The sequence below is a fragment of the Lagenorhynchus albirostris genome, chromosome 9, assembly GCF_949774975.1.
Source record: "Lagenorhynchus albirostris chromosome 9, mLagAlb1.1, whole genome shotgun sequence".
Lineage (NCBI taxonomy): Eukaryota > Metazoa > Chordata > Mammalia > Artiodactyla > Delphinidae > Lagenorhynchus > Lagenorhynchus albirostris.
Genome location: NC_083103.1, coordinates 14,252,021 through 14,275,313, shown reverse-complemented (window position 1 = coordinate 14,275,313; position 23,293 = coordinate 14,252,021). Strand labels below are relative to the sequence as shown.

Here is a 23,293-nt window from a genome sequence, read left to right as displayed (position 1 = left end):
GGTACTCAGCCCTGCTGGCCCCCCTGTCTGATTTGCTTCCCACAGCTGCCTCACCAGATGCAGCCCTCGCCCAGCCCATCCCCCCACCCCCCCAAACCTTGGCTCCTGTGAAAGGGCTAAATTTAGGACCTGAAACCAGCTGAAATGGGACAGCAGAGCCTGCTGCACTGAAGCACCTGGTCCAGGTGTGCTGGGAGCTTAGGTGAAGGAAAGCTATGCGTGGCATGGGGCAGGGAGGAGTGGTTAGTAGCGTGGGGACGACAGCAGGATGTCCGGCACCTGTTGAGCACAGGTGGGGAATTTATAACATGGGAGCCAGGAATGAGTTGGGAAATCAGAGTCCAGCCCCAGATTCCACAGAGAAGCCTGAGGCTCAGAATGCATGACAGGCTTGCCCAAGGCCACAGTGCGATAGAACCCAGACCCCTCCTCCCAGGCCAGTGCCCTTTCTACTAATCATCATCATCATCATCATTTTTAGAAATAATAATAATCACCATGACTATTATTATTGCTAGCAATTGTTAGATACTCACCCCATGCGAGGTGCTATTCTAAGCACTTGACCCGGGTACTATTAACATCCCCCTTTCACAGATGAGGTGAGGGAACCAAGACACAGAGAAATTAGCAACGTGACCCAAATCACAGAGCTAGGTTCCCTCTCTGCACAGTGAGACTGAACATACAAATGGACATTGGCCAAGCCATATATGACAATAGAACTCTGACCCACAGCTTCGGCAGCAATCAGCTCTGGAACCCAAACCAATATCTCCACAGACGTGAGCCCAGGACAGTCAGGATCTGGGGAATGACTGCCTGTTTCCCTATTTTGGCCCACACCCCCTACTTCCAGCTAAGGACCAACCAGTCACATAAGGCGCCCTGGCCCCCTTGTAGTTAGCCCACCTCCAGCTTCCCCATCAGTTTAACAGCCTCCTGAAGCCTTCCCTTTTCTCACTGTAAAGCTTTCCCATTCCTCTGCCTGCCTTCAAATCTTTGCCACATTAGCAGTGATGGTGGCTGACTCCCCCGCTCTAGCAGGCTCCAAATAAATAGCCTGTTTGTTCTCATTCGGGTGAGCTTTGTTTATTTCTACAACTGCCACTCCCCATCAGCTTTCTGTCCAGGTACAGGCTGGCTTGGGAGGAGGAAATAGCCTCAAGTGAGCCCCAGCCAGGTGGAAGGAGCCTGTGGTGTGAGGGTGGGGCTCGTTGGGGGTGCCTGCATTTCTACCAGTCCTGCAGTCTGGCTTCCAGGCTGCTCTGTAGCCCCAGAAGGCTTATATGATTTTCCATCCAGCTAGCGAGCCTCTCTCTGCTTCCTCCCCAGGTCACTATGCACAGGGTCCCTGCCTTACCTCATTTTTCCTTCCCCTGGTCCTTAGTGAGTGCCCGCTATATGCAGGGCCTGAGCTAGTCTCTTTACACCTTCATCTCAGGTAATCCTAAACCCCCTTTAATAACCCTGATTTAAAGCAGGATCACTTTGCCCTGAATCTCAGATAGAAAGAAATGACTTAAAACAGTAAAATCAATTCAACCACCACCCCAGTGAACCAGTGGATCCTGAAGCCAACTCAATCTATCCAACAGAACTTGGGTTGTGGAACAGCATCATGGTCATGGAGCTGAACCCGAACCCAAACCATATCTCATCGACCTCAGCTTTCAACTCCCGTGAAACCTGGTGGGATGGGGTCAACAGAGACAAACACAGACCTCCAGCTCTGTCCTGGGACCAAGAGCTCACATTCACTTGAGTCGGACTCTGTGGGAAGGTGAGGGGGCATAAAAAGAACGTGAAGGTTCTCACCTTCTCCAGAGACCAGGCAAATAACAGGCAAGGGGAGAGGGCAGGGTGTGAGTCAACAGGGATTAGTGGAGCCTATAGCAAACTGGGGGCCAGTGAACCCAGCGGAAGGCCCCAAATTCCTAATTTCCAAAACTAGTTTGCCCCTCTGGCCACCAGTTTTCAACTTCTAGGCAATTGGACCTTAGCTGGAATCCCAGCTCTGCCATGTGCTGGCTGGGCGTCTTTGCGTGAGTCAGATGACATTTCTGCAGACTCGGTTTCCTGGCCACTTCCTAGCTGTGTGGCCATAGGCAGATGACTTGATGTCTCTGAGCCTCAGTTGCCTGATATGTAGAGAGAAGACGATGATAGTTCCTACACCAGAGGGCAGTGCGGTGACTGGATGAGATAATGCGTGTTGCACGCTTAGCACGCTATCTGCTACATAAACAGCAGCTGTGATTCTTAGATGGAAGCTCACGGCAGAAAAAAATGGTAGGACTTTGTCCCCTCTGCCACACGGGCCCTGTGGATTCAGCTCTGAGACCTGCCCAGAGCAGCCTTCCAGCCCGCTGGGTGGGAAGGATCTGCCCTGGCAGGAGCTGGAGACGCCAGGGCTCTGTTGCTGCATCCATCCCTGCCGCCTTCATCTGCCTTCTCTGCTCCCTCCCTCCCGCTGCAATCACAGGGAAGGTGAACACTTATTTTTCACAGGAGTGAACTCCTGATATAAAGACAGCAATGGGGACCACCAGTAATGCAAATGAGGAAGGTGAGCTGGATGGGAGCTGTGGTGAAATGGACAGTTTCAAACAGGGGAGACACGACTGAGTTTTCATCTTTTGCCACTTGGGCCTATATTGCCAGAACTTCTACTTTTGCAAGAGAAGCTGGAAATCTGAATCTTTAAGTGCAATCTCCTGATTTCTTTTAAACAGTGACTCGGATTTATAAAATACTGTGTGGGCTGTGTGGCACACACACACGGACCAGATTCAGCCTCGGGCCACCATTTCACGCCCTTTTTCTTAGAATATAACTTATTTGGCAGCCTCATCACATCTGTGAGGGGTTGAGTAGGACACAGAACCGGGGGCAAAGGTGGCAGCACCTCTATGATCCAGAGCTGATGGGATTGTCACTCTTGGCTTTGCCAGCTAAAGCACCCTTCTTTTCCCATCTCCCCAGAAGAGAAGCTCCCTGAAGGGGGTCACTCTGGCTGTTTCCACCATTTTCCAGCAGAAACGAGTAGAAACAACATTTACACACCCTTAGAGTGTGTGAAAAGTTTTACTGCCCCTCTTCACACTGTTTTTGAAATGCGCAGGGATGCAGGAGAGGACCTGGGGGGCTTCTGTGATTGATTTTGCTACTGCAAATACTAAGAATAGTTACCATAGCAGCATAATAACAAAGCTTTCTATTATTGTAAGGAATATTTGCATATGGCTTCACAGTTTATTTTGAGAGGGTGAAAGAGTGAATGCTATCGCATCAACCTCCTCCAAAAATTCCTCGGGGCTTTTAATCATGTTAATAGAAGGTGCAAATGGCATCCACTGCTGGTTGTTCACCAATAACCCCCTCTTCTGGACCAAAGAGCCCCCATTTTGTTCAAGTGTCAGGTGAACTCTTGCTTCCCTGAGGCCAGCTCCATCCAAACCCCAGGGGTGAATTGTGATCGGTCTAAATCATATCAGATTGGCCTGGGCAAGGCCATGTGTGCAATCCTGGCCAATGAGACCTGAGGAGAGGTCTGACGGGGTGCTTCCCTAAAGACTTTCCTCTCTCTTACAAAGGAAGCATTCTGTAGGTGGGTGGAGCTGCTGTAGCCATTTTGCCACCTTGAGGGAAGGAGCCAACACCAGAGGACAGATGAGCGGAAGGATAGAGGGAACCTGGGTGCTTGACCTGGGGTTCATTTCATTTAGCATCTAGTCTTTAATTCTTCTAGTGCTTAATGCTCCTACCCACCTCAGGACCTTTGTACATGCTGTTTTCTTTACCCACAGCAGTGTTTTTCCCTTCTCCACATAGTTGCACTTGCTAGCCCCTCAGATCACAGCACAAACATTGTCCAATAAAAACAAATCTGGACGTAGATAGGGAGACACGTTCATTAGAAAGAAAGGCTACTGCAATAGAGAAAACACACCAGTCTCAGAAATCTTTGAGCATCTCAAAATCAAGAAGAGAAAGGTTGTTCTCTTTTAGGATAAAGGAGGAGGCAAGCAGAATCTATGGAGGGGAGACAGACAAGCAATGGGAAGTGACAAATGGGATCTGATAGGAAAAACATCTGGCTTTAGTCAGCCAGTTCCCAGGAGAAGCTGATAAGGGGAGGCACATTCTACTTTTTCGGTGCTTGCTCAGGCTTGGGGCAAGCAGAGTCCAGGGGCCTGTAGGAAAGGGAGAAGCTTGACTAAAGTTTGGTCAAGACAGAGCAGATGGTAAGAAGGGGGCAACTGTGAATACCTGGACAACACCAATTCCTCAGAGAAGCCCTCCTTTATTCACCCAACTTGGACCCTAGAGCCAGACTGCCTGGATTTAAATTCCAGCTCTGCCACCAACTAGCTGTGCAACCTTGCATGGGTTCCTTAACCTTTCTGTGCCTTGGTTTCCTCACCTGCAAAATAGTGACAAGAAAATGATGTATCTCACAGATTGTCATGGGGATCAGACGAGTTGAGCAGGTCCCTGGCACACGGTAAGTGCTTCACAGACATTAGCTATGGCAATAAGATCCCACCCCTGGGCATTTCCTCCATAGCACTGTCTCCCCCACTGGACTGTAAAGTACTTGACAGCAGGAATGGGGACTCTCTTGCTCAGGACTGAATCCTCAGTACTGGTAAAGAGGCTATTGCAGAGAAGGCTCTTAATAAATTTTTTTAAACGTCTTTTATTGAGCTATAATTCACACACCAACGCATTTACTCGTTCGAAGCATACAATTCAACGAGTCTAATATTTTTAAAATGCATTCTAGCATGCAAAGAGGTGATGGCATTGGGGGAGAAAGGTGAGCGAGCATGAAGCCTTTAGCCTGCAGATGGGCAGTGACAGGCAGAACCCCTGCCCCAGACAGTGCTTTCACTGTTCTTCCACAGGGAAGGCGACGCAGTTTCTGTACACGCCTCTCGCCTGTAGTTTTCAGTACGTTTTTCGGGGCCCTAGTGGCCAGTGTTAAGGTCGTTTCTCCTGCTGAGCTGGTCTGTCTCCTGCTCCCAGGCAATGAGGGTTTTCCCTGCCTGTGTTTCTTTGCTTTCCTTGACCTGGGGTTCTTGGCATCAATTCCTCCTCATTTTGTTCTTTTTCTTTGGGTGACTTTATAAGTCTGGATGCTAGAAAACCCAACATAAAGAGCCTAAATCGGGCTTCCCTGGTGGCGCAGTGGTTGAGAGTCCGCCTGCCGATGCAGGGGACACGGGTTCGTGCCCCGGACCGGGAAGATCCCACATGCCGCGGAGCGGCTGGGCCCGTGAGCCATGGCCGCTGAACCTGCGCGTCCGGAGCCTGTGCTCCGCAACGGGAGAGGCCACGACAATGAGAGGCCCGCGTACCGCAAAAAAAAAAAAAAAAAAAAAAAAAAAGAAACAAATTGATATCTTGTGTTTGCTCCCCAATGAAAGTTCATTTGTAAGGTATCCTTGTCCAAAAAAAAAAAAATCCTGAATTCTTATGAAGCTCTGGAGCTAACGCCCAATTAACAGGAAGTATAGGATTAGAGATTGGTATGTTAAATGATTCTCAGAGACGCAATGAATGAGAACAACCCAGAATGTGGGGCTCTCTGCAGGGAAAATGACCCTATTTCCTCAACAAATAAATTGCCAAGAGAAAAAAAGAGAGAACGAAGAGGAACCTATAGTTTAAAATAAACTTGCAAGACATGTCAACCAAAAAAAATAGAAAGAGATAAATGACAATCACTCAGCAACTATTTATTGAGCACCTACTACATGTCAGGTACCAAACCAGGTTCTGGGAATACACTGATGAGCAAGATAAACACAGTCCCTGCCCTCATGTAGCTCATGGTCTATAGAGAAAGCATCGTGGGAGTTCAGAGGAGAAAAAGAGAAGAATACCCATCTTTGAGGCTATAGGGAAGAACGATCTCCTTCCACTCTCTGTTCCATTCCTAGTAGAGCATCAACCTTGTGGAGAAAAAAGGGGAGAAGGGGACTTCCATGGTGGCGCAGTGGTTAAGAATCCACTTGCCAATGCAGGGGACATGGGTTTGAGCCCTGGTCTGGGAAGATCCACCTGCCGCGGAGCAACAAAGCCTGTGTGCCACAACTACTGAGCCTGCTCTCTAGAGCCCACGAGCCACAACTACTGAGCCTGCGTGCCACAACTACTGAGCCCGCGTGCCACAACTACTGAGCCCGTGTGCCACAACTGCTGCAGCCACGTGCCACAACTACTGCAGCCCGTGTGCCGAGAGCCTGTGCTCCGCAACAAGGAGAAGCCACCGCAATGAGAAGCCCGCGCACCGCAACTAGAGAAAGCCCTTGCACAGCAACAAAGACCCAACACAGCCAAAAAAAACAAACAAATAAATAAATAAATTTATTTTTTAAAAAATGGGGGGTAGGAGAGAGGAACACAAAATCTCAAAAGAAATGATCAACTATACCTCAATTTAAATAAATAAATGTTTTTTAAAAAAAGAAAAGTAATGAGAGGTGGCATCTCTTCATTCAGCAAGCATTTGGAGAGGGGATTCAAAAATGACGACAGGGTCCAGACTGGGATAGACCATTAAGGTTCCTGGCAACCTGAGATTCTAGTCCCTGTCCAACTTTTACTAAATAATCCTCAAGCATAAAGTGCCAAACACTGAGCTAGACCCTGGAAATACAGCTGTAAGTGAGCCACATTCCTTGCCCTCCAGTAATTTATAGGCTAATGAGGCAGACAGACAAGTAAGAAATTCCTGTACCATGTACTAAGGCCAGTGATAAGAAGCACAGAACGAGATGGGTCACTAGGTAGGCTGGGACCAGATGGCAAGTGATATCTACACTGAGCAGTGACACAGGACAAAGTGGAGTCAGAAAGGGGGTGGAGTGTGGCCTGTGATCCAGGTTTGAGGGAACAGTTTGTACAAAGCCCTGGCAATGAGAGACCCTAGGATTGCAACAACACTGGTTTAAGAGTTGTGCCAATCAACATCACTAAATTGCTAGCTATATTGCTAAATTCCTCACTGCTCATTCCCAAGTTCAGGAAGGGTTCTGAGCATGGGCACAACCTAGGGACAAACTGAGATAGACTCTTCATTTGATAACCCCCAGAGCTCCAGTCTGACTAGGGTAGCTTAGTCCATCATCAACACTTCACTGTGGAGAAGACATGCTTCTCCTGTCATTCACTCATTCTGTCAATCAGCAAGCCCTGTGCTAGACTCCAGAAGGAGAAGAGGGCGCCACCTGGCTCCCCTGGGAGGAATGGGGAGTGTCCTCCACATCTCTGAATCCCACACAGACTCCAGTTCAGTGCTTTGCATACAGTGGTACCACTGAGTCTACTCAACATAGAAGTAAAAGCAAAACTCATCTGATGGCATAATTACTATCTCAACCCACGTCCTCTACATTTCCAGCCCCTACTCCCAAACCTTCTACTGCTGCACATCAGGGCACTTCTCCCCACTCTTTGAACTCTACCTCTTGTAAATGCCACGTTGCTCAGCGCAGACGCAAGTATAGCTTTGTAGGTAAAAGCAGAAGCTTCGGATTCACAATAATCGGGGTAGAATCCTTTATTAGCGTTATGATGCTGAGCAAGTCACTCACCCTGCGGCAGCCTCAGTTTTTTTTGTCCGTAAAATGAGAATAATAACAGCTCTTTCACTAGGGTTCGTTGAATGAATGCAACTGGGCTGAACTGAGTAGTAAATGGCACAGTCAATGTAAGGGTATTATCATGTTGCTTGGCATATATAATGCACTCAATAAATGGCGGCTGTAGTAGAATGTTTTAATGATGTATAGAGTGAGGTAGATGATGATATTGATGACGATGAATATGTAGGACGGCCGGTTGTTCGTCGTGTAATTCACTTTCTGGAGTCACAGCAACCCCGCCAGCCTACACAGCTTCCAGCGGCAAGCCTGGGATCCACAGTACCTGCGGACTCGGTCCAAGCCCAGACCTCTCTGGGGAGCGCCAGCCTGCGTCACCCCCCTAGCCCTCCGGCTCCTCCCCAGCGAGCCCACACATGGTGGGAACGTGAGGGGACGGGGCCAGACTAGGCGCCTCAGAGCCAATCGCCGGGCGAGAGGCGCCCAGCCAATAGAAGATGGGATCCAGGTCCCGGGGGCGGGGACCCAGAGAGGAACGGAAGTGTCATAGGTCACTGGGCGGGCTGGGGGCGGAGCCCGCGGTGTCTATGGGGGCGGAGCAGCGGTGGCCAGAGCAGTCAGGGCGGTGATGGCGGCGGCTGTGGCTACCTCGGCAGTGGCGGCCCCGGCGCCAGCGGCCCGCGCGGAAGGCGCTTCCTCAGTGCACTGGTTCCGCAAGGGGCTGCGGCTCCATGATAACCCGGCGCTGCAGGCGGCCGTGCGCGGGGCGCACTGTGTGCGCTGCGTTTACATCCTCGACCCTTGGTTCGCGGCCTCCTCCTCAGTCGGGATCAACCGATGGAGGTGAGGGGGCCCGGGGCGGGTTCGCGGGCCCGGAGGACGCAGCCTTGCCTCTGGGGCACCCATCCTCGGAAAGGGAGGCTCTGGCCCCAGTCCCCTCTGCCGAAAGACCCCGGCCTGAAGGAGGTGGGGCAGGGGGACGGAGCCGAGTCTCCAGAGGGGAGAAGTCGGGAAGAGGGAAGCAATTAGTCCCCGTAGTAATAGCCTGGGTGGACCAGGGCTCAGCTTCTGACACCGCGCGCTCGCACTGCGTGTTACCCTCTTTGGTCCTCACGACATTCCTGTGGGACAGATCATGATCCCCATTGTACAGATGAGACTCTTGAGCCCTAGAGACACAAAGTTGACGTGCTCAAGGAGTTGCAGCCAGTGAGAGGCAGAACAGGGACTCCTTGTCTAAGGCTCTTAGGGGTGTACTGGGGGCGGGGGTAGGGGGAGGACAGGAACTATTGTGGTGTGAGGGCAGGGATGGGTTTCTGAATTGATAGCACGGCAGATGCCTGCATTCTTCAAGTAAAGAGCGCATTGCTGTGCTCCTGAAGGTCATCTGTAAGCCTGTGGTTTGTCTGAATCCATTTTTTCAACCATCCTGCCTTCCCTCCACCAAGATCATTCTGTTTCTGGAGGCGTCTCGAGACCCTGGCTTAGCATTAGATAGGGCAAGTGCCGTCTCCCCTTCATTATAGATAAAGGCCTCAAGGGCATGTTCACTTAGAGGCACTTTGTGTCCGGAGCTGGAGAGCAGAGAGCAGTACTTAATCCATTTTGGAGAATTCCCTCAGCAGCTATGGGCTTGCTAGAGGAAAAAAAAAAAAAAAAAAAAGGAACCAAAGTGTCCCTTCCTCCTCTTCTCATGAGATTGTTTTTAAAGGACGGTTGAGCCATTATAGATTAGATGTTTATCAACTGATGTACTAAGATTAGGGACCAGGAAAGCTGTGATATCAAGGGTCCCTCTTTGATGATTCCCAGGAGATGGAGTGGACAGGATCATGGGAGAAGATTAACAGATAGGCAGTTGATGGGTTTTCTCTTTAACGAGTGTTTAAAACCAAGGAGTTCTGAGACCTTGTGTCCCCATCTCTCTTTAACACGCCCCTCGGTAGTCCTTTGGTTTGTTTGCATCGTTTTGGAGCATGTTTGCTTGTGACCTTGTTGTTCGAGAGGCAGGGTTATTCCCAGGATATGCTGGCTCTCCACCATTCTTTCCTCACCAAGGTGTGTGTGCCCTGCTAGGAGAGTGAATGCCCCTAGCAGTGGATCTATTAAATGCCCCCCTCCTGACCCATTTATATTGAGAGAACAACTAAAGATAGTCCTGTGGAGAGCCTGCCCACACAATTTTCAGCTGCTGTATTGCTCTGCCTCTGCTTCAGTTTCTATAGATAGGAGGTTGGGTTTGACAAACATCCTCAAATGACCGGCCATCCCTAGCATGGACTAAGCCTGAGACTTTGCCCCTCTCCCAGTGGCCGTGTGCCAGTCAGAGCAGAGGTCATAGAATCCAGACTGCTTGCTTGCTGCGTTGTCACGGAGTTTCTCCTTTTTGGGGGTTTTGGAGGACATTGCATGGACTACCTACTCCTTTGTGGTAGTGGAAATTACAGATCAACAACAAAAACTCTGTTGCTGATTAAACTCAGATTCGCTAGAAACTAGGAGTTTTGTGGGTCACCCTCTTGTGATTGTGCTTTTGAGTGAGTGAGAGAGAAAAGGAATGTGGCAGTTCAGATGCCTGTGTCAAATCCTGAAGTCAGAGACTGTGTAGGAATGCAGATGTTAATTGAGCAATTATTTAATGAGTGCCTAATATCTGCCAGGCACACTGCTAGGTGCTGCTAGGGAAATAGCAGTGAACAAGCAGATGTGGTGTCCAGAGCTCCTGGAACCTACATTTGCACGGCGCAAGACAAGTAAACAACCTTAATTTAGTAGAACTAATGCCATGAAGTAAATAAAGAAGGGGGACAGACTAGAGCAGTGGTTCTTAACCTTGCTGCACATGGGAATCATTTAAGGATCTTTAAAAGATGTCTGGGCCCCCTTCTCTCCCAATTCTGATTTTATTGTTCTGGGTTATGGTGTGGGCATTAGGGTCTTTAAAGGTGTGGTGTGCAGCAAAGCCAGAGAAGCACTGGACTAGAGAACCCCAGACCTGAGCCCGGCAGCTTGGGATATGTATTGCAGTGCATTGGCAAGAAGTCTGATTTGTTTTGACATCAGAAGAAAGAGGTGAAATCACACAAAACAGATCAAATACGATAACTGCTCCTGGAGCTGGGCACAGACACATTCGTACCACCCCCGCCATATTCTTTGCTCCCAGGTTCAGAGCGAGGGCAGAACTGCAGGCTGTTTTATGCACTCGGTTGGGTGTTGGGGGAGTGATGGAGCCAGCTGTACCTCTGTGTAACTACAATATGTGTAATCTTCCAGTGGCTGTTTCTGGATCTGGAAGTGACCTGGGAGAATTGTGCTGCAGCGTAACATTCTAGCTCTGTAAATATTTCAGTTGCTGCCTCTGAGAAGCCTCCCTCAGAAGAGTGGGCCCTGGGCCATCTGCAAGAGGTGGGGGGAACCAAAATCTGTATCTCTGTTATCCTCCTGCACTTCCTACAGTGACTCCCACACAGCGTTTTTCAGCAGATAAATCAGATTAAAATAACCATGAATGGCCCTTCCTAAGAGTAAAAGTGGACAGAGAAAGGCAACCAAGAACATGTACATTTATTAGCATAGGAGAAGGGCTTGCATACTCCTTGCCTTGGTGGTAGTGGGACATTTATAGGCTAATTGTAGCATTTGAGCCTCAGGACTTTTTTCTGCCAAGCACTAGTTAGCTAAACCCTTTGCCATTTTCCCCAGCCCCACCTTCCCCAAATTTACTGCGTCTAGAAGGAAGTACTGTAGTGAGAACCATAAAAAAAAAGAAGGGGATGTGAGCCCCTTCTAGATTTAAAAATGGCCCTTGCAGTTTTTCATTACCTTTCTCTCCCTACTGCAACCCAGATGGGTGTTGGCAACAATTCACCTCACCCTTTATTTATGTCATTTTCTCCTTGGCTCTGTGCTACACCTGTATTCAGGAACTTGGGAGCAGAAGGAGTTGGTAGAAATAAAATATCAGCCCAAATCACTCAGAACTAGTGAATGAGATGACCTGGGAACTCCCCAGCATGCCTGGTGAGAACAAGTGTGTCTCTCTTCCCAACGCCGGGAGCTAAACACTGGTGGACTGTCCAAGTTGGGTGGTTCTTCCCTGGAACTTGGTCAGCAAGAAGGTCTACAGGCATGGAAATTTGAGTTTCTCTGAGTTGTTCACACTGGTACCCAAGAGTCACTGTATTGTTCTGCTGCTGAGGAAATGTTTCCATTTGCCTAAAAGGGATGAAAACTTTCACATTCATCTTTCTCTTTGAAATTAGGAAAGAATAAACATAGTTTTAGCCAAGTGATACGTAGAGATCAATCCCTGCTATGGATTGTGGGTTTGGGTTATCCTTTTCCATGGGGCTTAAAGCGCTCTTAATAACTTAGGAGAAATTAATTTATATTAATAGCCTATGTAGCCAGTCTGGGCTGGCCAATGATATCATCATTACAGTTAACCTTGGCTTGAAGCAGAGAAACTTGGTCAAGGGCGATCTAGACCCAAAAAGAGAGTTCACTATCATTTTCCCTCTTCCTATTAATAACAAGCAAAATATTTCTCAACACAGAATCTGCCTTCTCTCGAGAAGTCCTTCCCTGAAAGATCTACGTGTCTTTTATTTTAAAGGGCTAGTTCCGTGGAGTCCCTGAATTACTGAGTCCTTTTAGTATTTTTTGAAATCCCAATTTGATTTCTTCCAGTTCTGTCTGCTTCTGGCTCCAGAGCACTTACATAATGCAAGTAAGCTGCACATGTTGTCTAATCCAAAGGGTGAGCTTGAACTCTCACCCAGGACGGTGCGCTCTGAATTTCAGCCATGTGAGCTCAGCTTGGAGCTGCCAAGGGTTAGCTGCCTGCCCGAACACTGCCACCTCCAATGCCCAGGCCAGTTTTCTTTAGAGTCCCCCCTCATTGGAGTAAAGAGAAACTGGCCATGTGGAGACGAGGGCTCTAGGGGAGCACAAAGGCCCAAGGGTCTCTCTGGTGAAAGAATGCGCCCGCTGGCCCCAGTGAGCTTTTGCCCAGGGCAAGCACTGCTCCGCTGCCCCCTGTTCCTTCTTGGCAGTCCTCACAGGTGGTGCCCTAGCGGTGGCTACTCTTTCTCTGTCTGCCTGGAGGCTGGGGCTCCTGGGGGCCATCCTGAGGCCTCCCTTCCTGGAGGAACCCTGCAGGGCTTGACTGGGGAGCGGGGGAGTTGGAAGTAAGTAACAGCATTTCTAGAGGGCCAAAGGGGAGGCAGAAACCAGGCTCTCAAAGAGAGGAAGTTCAGTGAAAACAAACTAGAAGCAAAGAAAGGCAACTTGTAAATAGAAGCTAGAAGTAAAATTCAGTTTTCTGGGACAGTGCTTCTGAACCTTTGATGTGCAAAGGAGTCACCAGGGGATCTTGCTAAAGTGTGGATTCGGTTTCTGGAGGTCTGGGATGGAGCCTGAGATCCTGCATTTAAGCAAGCTTCTGGGTGATTCACAGCTGTTGATCCCCGGAGGAGCAAGGATTTGGTAGCAAAGGTGTTGGCCTACGAGTAGAGCTGTGGTGCTCTCTGATGGCTGAGTCCCTGGCAGCACAGCCTCGGTTCTCAGGGGGTAAGTCCTGGTTGAGAGGCAGTGGAGCCTGGTGGTTAAGAATAAAGACGCCAAACCACACTGTCCGGGTTTGAATTCTGGCCACCTGTTAAGTGAATGATGTTACGCAAATTACTTAATCTCTCTGTACCTGAGTTTCCCTCATCTGTAAAATGAGAATTAAAGGAGGTGATATATGTAAAACAAGTAGGATAGTACTTGGTTCATTGTAAATGCTCATTAAATGTTAGTTGTTGCTGTTACTGTTATTATCCTTTGGTTACTGAGTCCAGAGTCGTGCCTTCCGCTCACTGCCTCGGCTATAGACTTCTCTTGTCAAAGAAGAAAAGGGTTCTCACAAGGTTATCTGTACTACAGAGATGCTGCAAGGAGTCTCTCCTTTTAATAAATGAGGTCTAGAAATAAAGTCTACAGAAGGCAGCTGGAACCTAGCTTTCATGTGCATGCCAGTCCTATTTGTAGCTTCAAATCAAAGTCCTGGGCAGCGTGGTGGACTATGAAGGCTGAGACCCCCAAAGTGCATGGCAGGGACATTCCTGGGAGCCGCAGGACCCTCTGTCCTGGGCTTGCAGAATCTAAGTCACCAGTTATCCCTAGGCATTCTGCCTGGCAGGGCCCAGGTTTCAAGTGGCACAGAGGCAGTTTACACTGGTCTCTCGTCTTTTCCTCCTGAGAAGAGGGTGAGGCCTGGGAGGAGGCCAGAGCAAGTGCAAGTGCGTCACTCTGTCTCAGCTTTCCTTTTCTGAGGGTGACAGTGTTTCAGAAACAGGAATTTGCAGAGGTGGAGCTTTGGCTTTGCATAAAGCAGCATTCAGCCTGTCAGTCTCCCATCGCAACCCCTTGGGGAGTCTCTGCCTGCTCCTGAGCTAGCCTGATGCTTCGGGCTGAGCCCAGGACTCAGCTCGTGCTGGAATGTGGGTCTGTGGCATTCTCCGCCTGGCAGTGTCAGGTTGTCGACGTCAGAGGTGGCAGCAGGGACTGGTTCCAGTTGGCAGCCTGGGAACAGTCGCTGCTTCTGTAAGCCTCCCATAGTCAAGGGAACGTGATGTGCTGCATAGGAGCCACTGGGTTTCGTTGTGCTCAAAATAAAATCCGGTGATTCCCGTCGTTGACAGGCCTGGGTGGGAGACCCCAGCATAGATAGCAGGAGGTGTCCATGAACGCGGCTCACCTGCCAGGGCATCGTTCCTGAGGAAGAAGAGCAGAATGTCAGTGGATTATCTGGAGTCACGTTTGTGTTTGCCGCAAACACATGAGATCCTGCAGGAATCTCAGCCCCTGGAGCAGTGTTTGATGTGCCACTGAAAGGCTTAAGAAATGCGGCACAGAGAAGAAAACATGGTTTGAGTCTGACCGAGAGTCGGATAGTTTGTTATCCCAGCTTTGTCACTCAATAACTGTAATCTTTGGCAAATTAATTCTCCTCTCTGTATCTCATTTTCCTCATCTATAAAAACAGGATAGTATTTTCCTTCAAAATGTGTTGAGAGGGCTTCCCTGGTGGCGCAGTGGTTGAGAGTCCGCCTGCCGATGCAGGGGACACGGGTTCATGCCCTGGTCTGGGAAGATCCCACATGCCGCAGAGCGGCTGGGCCCGTGAGCCATGGCCGCTGAGCCTGCGCGTCCGGAGCCTGTGCTCCACAACAGGAGAGGCCACGACAGTGAGAGGCCCGCATACCGCAAAAAAAAAAAAAAAAAAAAAATGTGTTGAGAGAATTCAAAAGAAAACGCACTTAAAAAGCATAACAGGCATATAATGACATTGATAACATTAGTTGTCTCTGGAGAGGGGGATGGATTAAATTCCTTGGGGAAGCAGGAGGAGGAGACTTTTTACTGTGTACCCTTTTGTAACTTGAATTTTGAACCACATGAAGAGTTAATCTGTTTAAAATGTTAAAGATAAAACACATAATCTGTTTAAAATGTTAATTTAAAGATAAAACACATATCATAAAATGTATTGGTGGAATTTCTCAGAAAGGTGATTATGCCTAACTGAACAGGTAATAAATTTTTGTGGTCCTATGAAGTAAATAAATAAAACACTGAGGGCTCTCAGGCAGTGTTAATTTCCTTTCCCTTTCCCATGGTGATCCAGCTCAGGCTAGGTCTCTTAAGTTTCTGGAGTCTCCCACACCTCAACTCCCACCCCCGAAAGCATGGGAGGATATCTTACAGAGGAGTGCCTCCTCCCTCTTGGGACAAAAACCTGGTGGCCAGAGCCCTGGAGAAGCCTGGAGAATGAGCTACCTGCCAAATGAAACCCTGGCAACTGGGGACTCAGCCCAGGCTGTGGGACCATGGGACCGTGGCGGTAGACATCCGTGCAGCCCAAAGCATGAGTGCGGAAAGACAAGGGAGTCTGTTGGACCAGGGTAGGTGAGACTTTCCAGGGCTCTTGCAGTCTTGTTCCTCTGCTAATAGGACCTCAGGCCTCCATACCACGGGACTGCACTTGTCTTTCAGATGGCTTTCCCGTGTGTCCTCCCTTTTGATTCTCACAACCACCTGGTGGTGGGAAGATATTTACCCCCAGGGCCTGAGGCCAAGAGGGGGTAAGTGACTTGCCTGTAATCACAGAGGAACAACACGAGTAGGAGCAGCTCACACATATCGCAGATTTCCTACATGCCAGGCTCTGTGCTAAATGTTCTTCGTGCATTATTTGGCTTTCTTAACAATTCTGTGAGATAGGTACCAACACCAACTCCATATCACAGATTAGGGGCGGGGTTGGGGGGAAAGCTAAAGAGGTTAAGTAACTGCCTAAAGTCACACACAGCTAGTAATGACAAAGGCAGGATTTCAGCGGAGATGGCACTGATCCTCTACCATATCACACGTCAGCCAGAACGCAGTAGAACCATGCTACTTGTTTGGCATAAACAATGTACCAGCTTCTCCCTGCTTTGTTAGGAAAGAGTAACTCTTTGTTGTGTTACCACCAACAAGGACTGTGTGGGTTCTGCAGGTTCCTACTTCAGTCTCTGGAAGATTTGGACACAAGTTTAAGGAAACTGAACTCCCGCCTGTTTGTAGTCCGGGGACAGCCGGCTGACGTGTTCCCAAGGCTGTTCAAGGTAAGTGTGCAAAGTCCAAGAGAAGATAGTGAGAGTCTGCTCCAGGGTTTCCCCACAGACTGAACGAGACAGTATTCTGACTGATGACATGGAAATGGTCGGGGACGGTCTGACCACTGCTGCTAGGGAAGTTGGGAGCAAATGCAGCCAGTCAGCTGCCAACAGAATGGAAACTGCGTTAAGGAGAAATTCTGTGAATCCAGTGTCTTGTTGGAAAGTTCCCATCTCAGTCCAGACATGGGATGTGGCAAGTTATTCCACCCCGGATGCCACTGGCTTCCTTAGATGTTTTCTTGGCTCAAGCCAGCAAGATTTATTAGGGCTCATCCTACGCCAGGAGTTTGAGGGTGAGCTTTCCTATTGAGCAATGGGCGTTCCCCATCTTGCTTTGCTTTGCTTATTGGAAAAAAAAGTCAGCCTCTTTGAGGAAACATCCCTACTTCCTCTGTGAGTGATTGATAAAATCTTCATTTAGGTACCATATAGGCCTCTGTTTGCTATACCAGGTAGCCAGCCCACTTTTCCCCCCAACCCCTTTATAAAACACAGTTTTTAAGGCCCAAACAGAGACGAAAGTGCTCATGGACAGAGGACTCTAGGACGTTCTCCTCTCATCCTCAGTGGCACACAGTTGTTTTTCTGCCTCTCTCCACCCCAGCTTCCTTCCCTACTCTTCCTGGGGGAAAAGGCAAGAGCAAAGACTTAATGTCAAGGCCATAGCTTAGTAAACACTTCATCATTCACTTTACGTCCCCGTACAAATGCCACGGTACTGATAATAGCCAGCATTCATTGAGGGCTGACCATGAGTCAAACACTGTTCTAGGTAAGTGCTTCACATACATTAATTCACGTACTCCTCACAGCAGCCCTCAGAGGTGGGCGCTGCTGTCCCTATTCTGCAGATGAGGAAACAGTATCTTGGGAAGCTAAGGGTGGTGGTCTAGGATTTGCGCCCAGGCTCTGACTCCAGGGCTGTGTTCTTAACCACCGCACCGTTAAACACGTTTGCCTCTCTTCTGCCTCTGCATTGTCCCCTCTCTCCCAGCACCTCAGAGGCCAACCCGCTAACAGCCCAGAGATACAGATCATTCATTCACTGTTTGTTATTAAGCTTCTACGGTGTACTAGGCCCCATACTAGGTCCTAGGGTAATGAAGAATAAGCATGATTTCTGCTGTGAGCATTCACACTGTAATGGAGGAAACAGGCAAGTAATGGGAAGCTTCACTGCCATATGATAACTGCTGTGATGGAAAACGGGCAAGGTTCAGGAGAATCATACTGAGGGAGAAGGCCTAGGAGGCTTCTTGGAAAAGGTGTCATCTAATAATATTTTTATTATTATTCACAGGGTTATGAGTCTTTAACAGTGTAATCTATATGAACTGCTAAGCATGGTACTTGGCTCATAGTAAGTGCTCAATAAGTGTGTAGTGCTGCTGTCCTTGAACGAGGGATAAGCAACCCTGCTCAGGACTCACATGCATCAGGGCTGAGTCAGGACCAGGCTGGCCTGTGCACAGCCAGGACATTTGCCCCGGGGATTCAGAGTTTTAAGGGACCATGACCAGAGACTTTGGTTGGAATGTGGTTTCCTTCTAGCTAGTTGCATGCTCTAGGGCTTTCTGTGGGTTTTCTGTACAACTTTTCACTGGGCCACTTTCTCCCAGCTTTGCTAGGAAATCTAGAAACTTCTACCAGACATGACTAAAGACTTGGAAAAGAATTGCCTTCTTTTTAAATATGTGGCCCCTCTGGTCTGATTTCTCCGACCTCTGGGCTAAGGGCTGCTCCTCCTTTCCCAGCTCTCTGAGACCTGGAGCCTATTAGCTGTGTTTCCTACTGGCCTCAGGAGTGTTGCTGTGGAAACCATCAACACACTTCACACAGCACAAGTCTGCCAAGAAAACTAGGCCAGAAGTTTTCAGGGCCCTGAGGAGCTCTGGGAAAGGCTTGCCAAGCAGGCGGAATATGGCAATCCTGTCCCCCGCCATCTTTACCATTGAGTCAGTGCCTTTCTGGGATTGGAGGCTCCCCTGGGAGCATGTATTTATATCCTCCTGCTGCATTCTCCTACCACAAGGACACAGCAAGTGCACAGAGCTTCCCACCTCTCTCCTGATTCCACAGAGACCACTAGCCTCGGGCTCCACTGTCGTAGGCTGCTGGCCTCACCTCAAAGGCCTGCCCTCCTCAAACCTTGTGGATCTCAGATTTTTGGTTTTCCAGTTCAAGTCATTGTCCCTAGTTTGTTCTGCAGCCCATTCTGTCAGGTCTCTAGACTTACTCTGTACCCTCCCAGGAGAGAGCTGAGTGCCCAGCTTCTTTCTCCCCAAACAGTGTTGAGCATTACAGATTCTCTCCCTACAGGAATGGGGGGTGACCCGCTTGACCTTTGAATATGACTCTGAACCCTTTGGGAAAGAACGGGACGCAGCCATCATGAAGATGGCCAAGGAGGCTGGTGTGGAGGTGGTGACTGAGAACTCTCATACTCTCTATGACCTGGACAAGTAAGAGATGGGCCCCAGGGGTCAGGTTGCCAATTGTGGGAGTTGGTGATTTGGGCCCCTGCTGAGTGGAACTCAGGGAGATTCAGCAATAGGGCCCCCTGGCGCATGAAGTATGGCGTTTTCTAGAAGCTGGAAGAGAATAGGTCAGAGTTGGGGCCTGTAGAGCAGCTCAAAGAGCTTACCCGATTTGGGTGCAAAGAGGCTTATTAGGCCCAAGGGACAGAAGCAGTGAGGCTCCCCACTCAGGATCTTCATAGATCTGCTCCTAACACGCTCCAGTCCCATCCACCCCACACACTCCCGCTTCTGTCCTGCTGCTCAGAAACTGCCCTCTGACTTCAGTGGGCCCTGTCTGTCGCCCCTCCCAGCAGATCTCTGTCCTCATAGACACAACTTCTGTTCCTGAGATGCGTTCCCTGGGCTCCCCTGGCTATCTGGGTTTCCCGGCCATGCATTTAGATGTTGCTCCCGAGGCTCTAGAGATCCCTGCAGGGCCTCTGTGCTTTCAGAGGGGCTAGGAGGAAACCCTCTCCTCCCCTACCCTGCGAGAGCTGTCACCCTCCTGCTGCTGCTGCCACTGCTGCCAAGCCCTGCTCCCTGTCCCTCTCCCCACAACCAGTGGTGGGGGTCACACAGCTCTGCATGTGAGCTGGGCTCAGCTCAGGGAAGCGCTGGGTGTGGAGCTCCTCCTCCTGCCACATGCCGGAGGAGGGGTGAGGTACTGCAGGGGCAGCAGCCAACCTTCTGTCTCCACTAACGGAAGGGAGGAGAAAGGAACTGATATATAAACTCGCCCAGCAAGCCCGGCTTGCGTAAGCTGCTTCTTGGCCAACAAGAGCCCCAGGAGTCTAGGTGCAGCCCATCCCAGTTCATCCTTATAAAAACAGCCTCAGTTCTCCTCTAAACTCTCCTGTATCTTTTCTTCCTATCTCAGTGCCGCTGTGTTTCCCTTGCTCATGAAAAAATACTTTTGTAAATTGCAAAAAAGAAAAAGAAAACCCTTGAAGTATTAGTTGTTACTATTAACCCCAGGCCCAGCCTCCGATTTAGGGAGGACAGGCTGTTCTCCACCTCTCTGTTCTAGTAATTGGGGCCCAACAAGGGAATGATTTTTCAACCAAGGAACATGTTTGCCGCTCTTATCGAAGAACTTCCTCGAGGCTTACGCTGGGATAGAGAGGGAGGTCCACGGGACTCCCTGTGGCTTGGACAGGCAAACCAAGGACCAAGAAGGCCAGTGGGGACTTTTCTGTGATTAGAGAGATACGGTCAGTCTCTGTCTTTAGGCGGCTCCACATCGGCACCAGGGAACCTGGAATTGAGCCCCAGTTTTGGCCCTGACTTGCTCCAGGCACCTACTCCGGCAATCTAGGCTTCATATTCCCTCTCGGTAAAATGGAGATGTAGCCCCCCTTGTCCCCTCCTTTCCACTTAGGAGTGGGACCCATGAGCGGATGAGGAAAGCCACCCTCCAAGCCTTCGAAGTCTGGGCTCTTTTCTGGGTGGGCAGGGACCTGAGATGAAGGGTCTTGTGAGTGACGGACGTCTGGGGTGCTTTGGGATTCCCAGGATTATTGAGCTGAATGGGCAGAAGCCGCCCCTTACCTACAAGCGCTTTCAGGCCATCATCAGCCGCATGGAGCTGCCCAAGAAGCCTGTGGGCTCTGTGACCAGCCAGCAGATGGAGGGCTGCAGGGCCGAGATCCAGGAGAACCACGATGAGACCTATGGCGTGCCCTCCCTGGAGGAGCTGGGTGCGTACTTCCTGCCCCAAGCCTCTCATGCCAGCACCTCCTTTTTTGTAAAAGAATTTGCCGTTTTTTCTTTTCTGTCAAAGTAATGCAGTTACTGTAGACACTTTAGAAAATACGGAGACATGAAAATGGAAATAACACTATTACCCATCACCCAGAGAAAACCAGCCTTAATTTTGCAGTAGTCCTTCTGCAGTCTTTTTTCTGTTCGTATTTATGTATGGAATCTTGTTTCTAGTTCATGCCTCTATTTTTGTACTTTTCCCTCTCAGATACAGGCACAGCCTGGTGCTGGCATCAGTGGGCTTCTCAATACCAACATAACTAGTGTTGTTTCTGATGAAAGGGGGTATGTCGGCCTCTCAGGTTACTGACTACACCCTCTCTCCCCTTCCCGTTCCCCTTCCTCCCCACCATCCATTGTTTTGATCTGAACAGTTAACCTTTCTCACCGAGCAGTCAGCTAACCTGACAGTGCCAGCTGCACAGGACTGTTCCCCGGTCCAGAGTGAAGCTTGGGGGAGGCGAGAGAAAGGAGAGGAAAGGTCACGGTGGAAAGAGGACCAACGTGACTTAGAAAACATGGACCCATTAAGGATTATCTCAGCCCCACTAGCACCAGAAACACAGGGGTTCAGTTCCCACGAAGCTCAAAGAGCAGCCCAGCCTGGGAGGACTTGCCGAGCCGTCACTGAAATGGCCTGACCTCCAGTCCTGTGACCTGCTCCTCCCCGTGTAGGATTCCCCACTGAAGGACTCGGCCCAGCTGTTTGGCAAGGAGGAGAGACGGAAGCTCTGGCCCGCCTGGATAAGCACCTGGAACGGAAGGTACGGCCCCGTTTCTGAGACACAGAACTTCAGATGCTGACACCCATGCCGCAGGGAAGATGGAGCCAGGTTCATGTCCCTTAGTGCCTCTTAGCTCAAGCTGGTTGAAAACTGGAAAGTCTTCCTTATGGCAATAACAACAATAATAATAGCAGTTACCATTTAGTGAGTGCTTACCATGGGCTGGTCACTGGGCTGAGCATTTCTGGGTTTAGCACCTGCTTGCACTATATCCTTTCATCTTTCCAACAGCCCTACAAGGACAGCATTAAGCTCTCCATTTTACAGATTAGGAAACTAAGGCTTAGAGTGGTTAAGTAACTTGCCTGAGATCACACAGTAAGTAGTAGAGTGAGATCTTGTTCTATGTGATTCTAAAACTTAGGCTAGATTGCTTTTCTTTCATGTGTGTGTCCCCTTACTAAGAGGGTATCTGGTCAGTAAAGTCCATAAGATTAATTATTTTGTGTTTATGTGCCCCCCACCTTTCGCTGGGTCTCCTCCAAGGGTTTGATTTCCATTTGCTTGTCACAGAGAACAAATGACCCACCTCCCAGTAAAGTGGGAATTGGTAAGAGGAAGGAAAGAGGCCAAGGCCCCAGAGGCACCCCTCATAATGTCACATGCCCCCACCTCCCGGGGACTAGAGAAGCAGAGGAGGGTCTCATGAACAGTCAGCTCCTATTTCCTGCCCCCCTGCAGATGGTTTATAGACTGGGTCCCTAAAATCACAACTTGTTCTATTCCTGCTCAGATGGCTGGGCATTTGGCCCAGCATCCAGGTGATAATGCAAGAAGGAGGCTAAGATAGCAGACTTGGAAAGAATGCTTCCCAGCCCTGGAGGTACCTCGCCAGCAGTGAAGGCACACCATGGGCCTAGCCTCCCCAAGGCCCAGCAGCCTTGATGTCCCTATTTGGGTGTTACCATCAGACAGGGCCAAAAGCAAGCCCCAGCAATTTAAAAGGATAACTGATGTCCAAGGGCGTGGGGGAACCAGCTGTCTTTGTCCACGTCAGCTTTACCAAGAGATTCTTACGGTCAGTCTGGAGACAAAGCCTGGGCCAAGGAGGCAGAAAGGCACAGATGATTTTGGAAAAGAGGCAGACAGCTTCCTCTGGTGGTGCTAAGCAGATTGAAAATAAGCTGCTGGTGACCAGCCTTGCCACTGCTCAAGGAAAGCCTGCCTGAGAATGAAATAATACAGAGGAAAGCAGAGCTGAGATGGTGAATGCATTCCAAGTAGCACTAGTTGGACACCTAGATCCAGCTGTGCCTGAAGGCTACATCTTGGACTCTTGGTTATATGAATTAAAAAAATCCCTTTTTCAAAGGCCACCCCAGAAATGGGGTGGCAGGAGTACAATGAGACTTAAAAGTGTAAAGAGCTAACCTATAGCTTGGGGATTATTATCCCCTTAAAAGCATTTTGGGTGCCAGACCAGCATCCCTGGTGGCACAGTGGTTGAGAGTCCTCCTGCCGATGCAGGGGACGCGGGTTCGTGCCCCGGTCTGGGAGGATACCATGTGCCGCGGAGCAGCTGTGCCCGTGAGCCATGGCTGCTGAGCCTGCGCATCCGGAGCCTGTGCTCTGCAACGGGAGAGGCCACAGCAGTGAGAGGCCCGCATACAGCAAAAAAAAAAAAAAAAAAAAAATCACCAAGTCAGGGACTTCTTTTCCAGACACCCCTGGAGGGCCCCTTTGGAGTGGGGCCTTATGTCAGGGCCCTTCAGACTCAGTGGTAGCCTGAGGGAATACTGTATTTTACACATCAGGGAGAACAAAAGGTACCTGATGGGCGGGAGTTTAACCATTTCAGGAGGTTTATTTTAACTTCTTCAATTCTCCAAATCTGAAACGAGTATTTTCTTATGTCAGAATGGTCTAGCTGCTAGAAAGACTGCCTAAAAAGACAGGCATAGTGT

General features: G+C 49.5%; 1 protein-coding gene across 1 annotated transcript in view; it reads left to right on the top strand.

The window, feature by feature from the left end:
• The first annotated feature begins 8,211 nt into the window (after window positions 1-8,211).
• The window catches only part of CRY2 (cryptochrome circadian regulator 2), a 33,686-nt gene continuing 18,604 nt past the window's right edge, over window positions 8,212-23,293 (top strand). Inside the window, exons 1-5 of the mRNA XM_060159336.1 lie at window positions 8,212-8,456; window positions 16,162-16,270; window positions 18,644-18,786; window positions 20,356-20,540; window positions 21,280-21,368. Coding sequence (XP_060015319.1) covers window positions 8,242-8,456; window positions 16,162-16,270; window positions 18,644-18,786; window positions 20,356-20,540; window positions 21,280-21,368 — 741 coding nt within the window. The 5' untranslated portion in view covers window positions 8,212-8,241. The remainder of the gene's footprint in view (window positions 8,457-16,161; window positions 16,271-18,643; window positions 18,787-20,355; window positions 20,541-21,279; window positions 21,369-23,293) is intronic.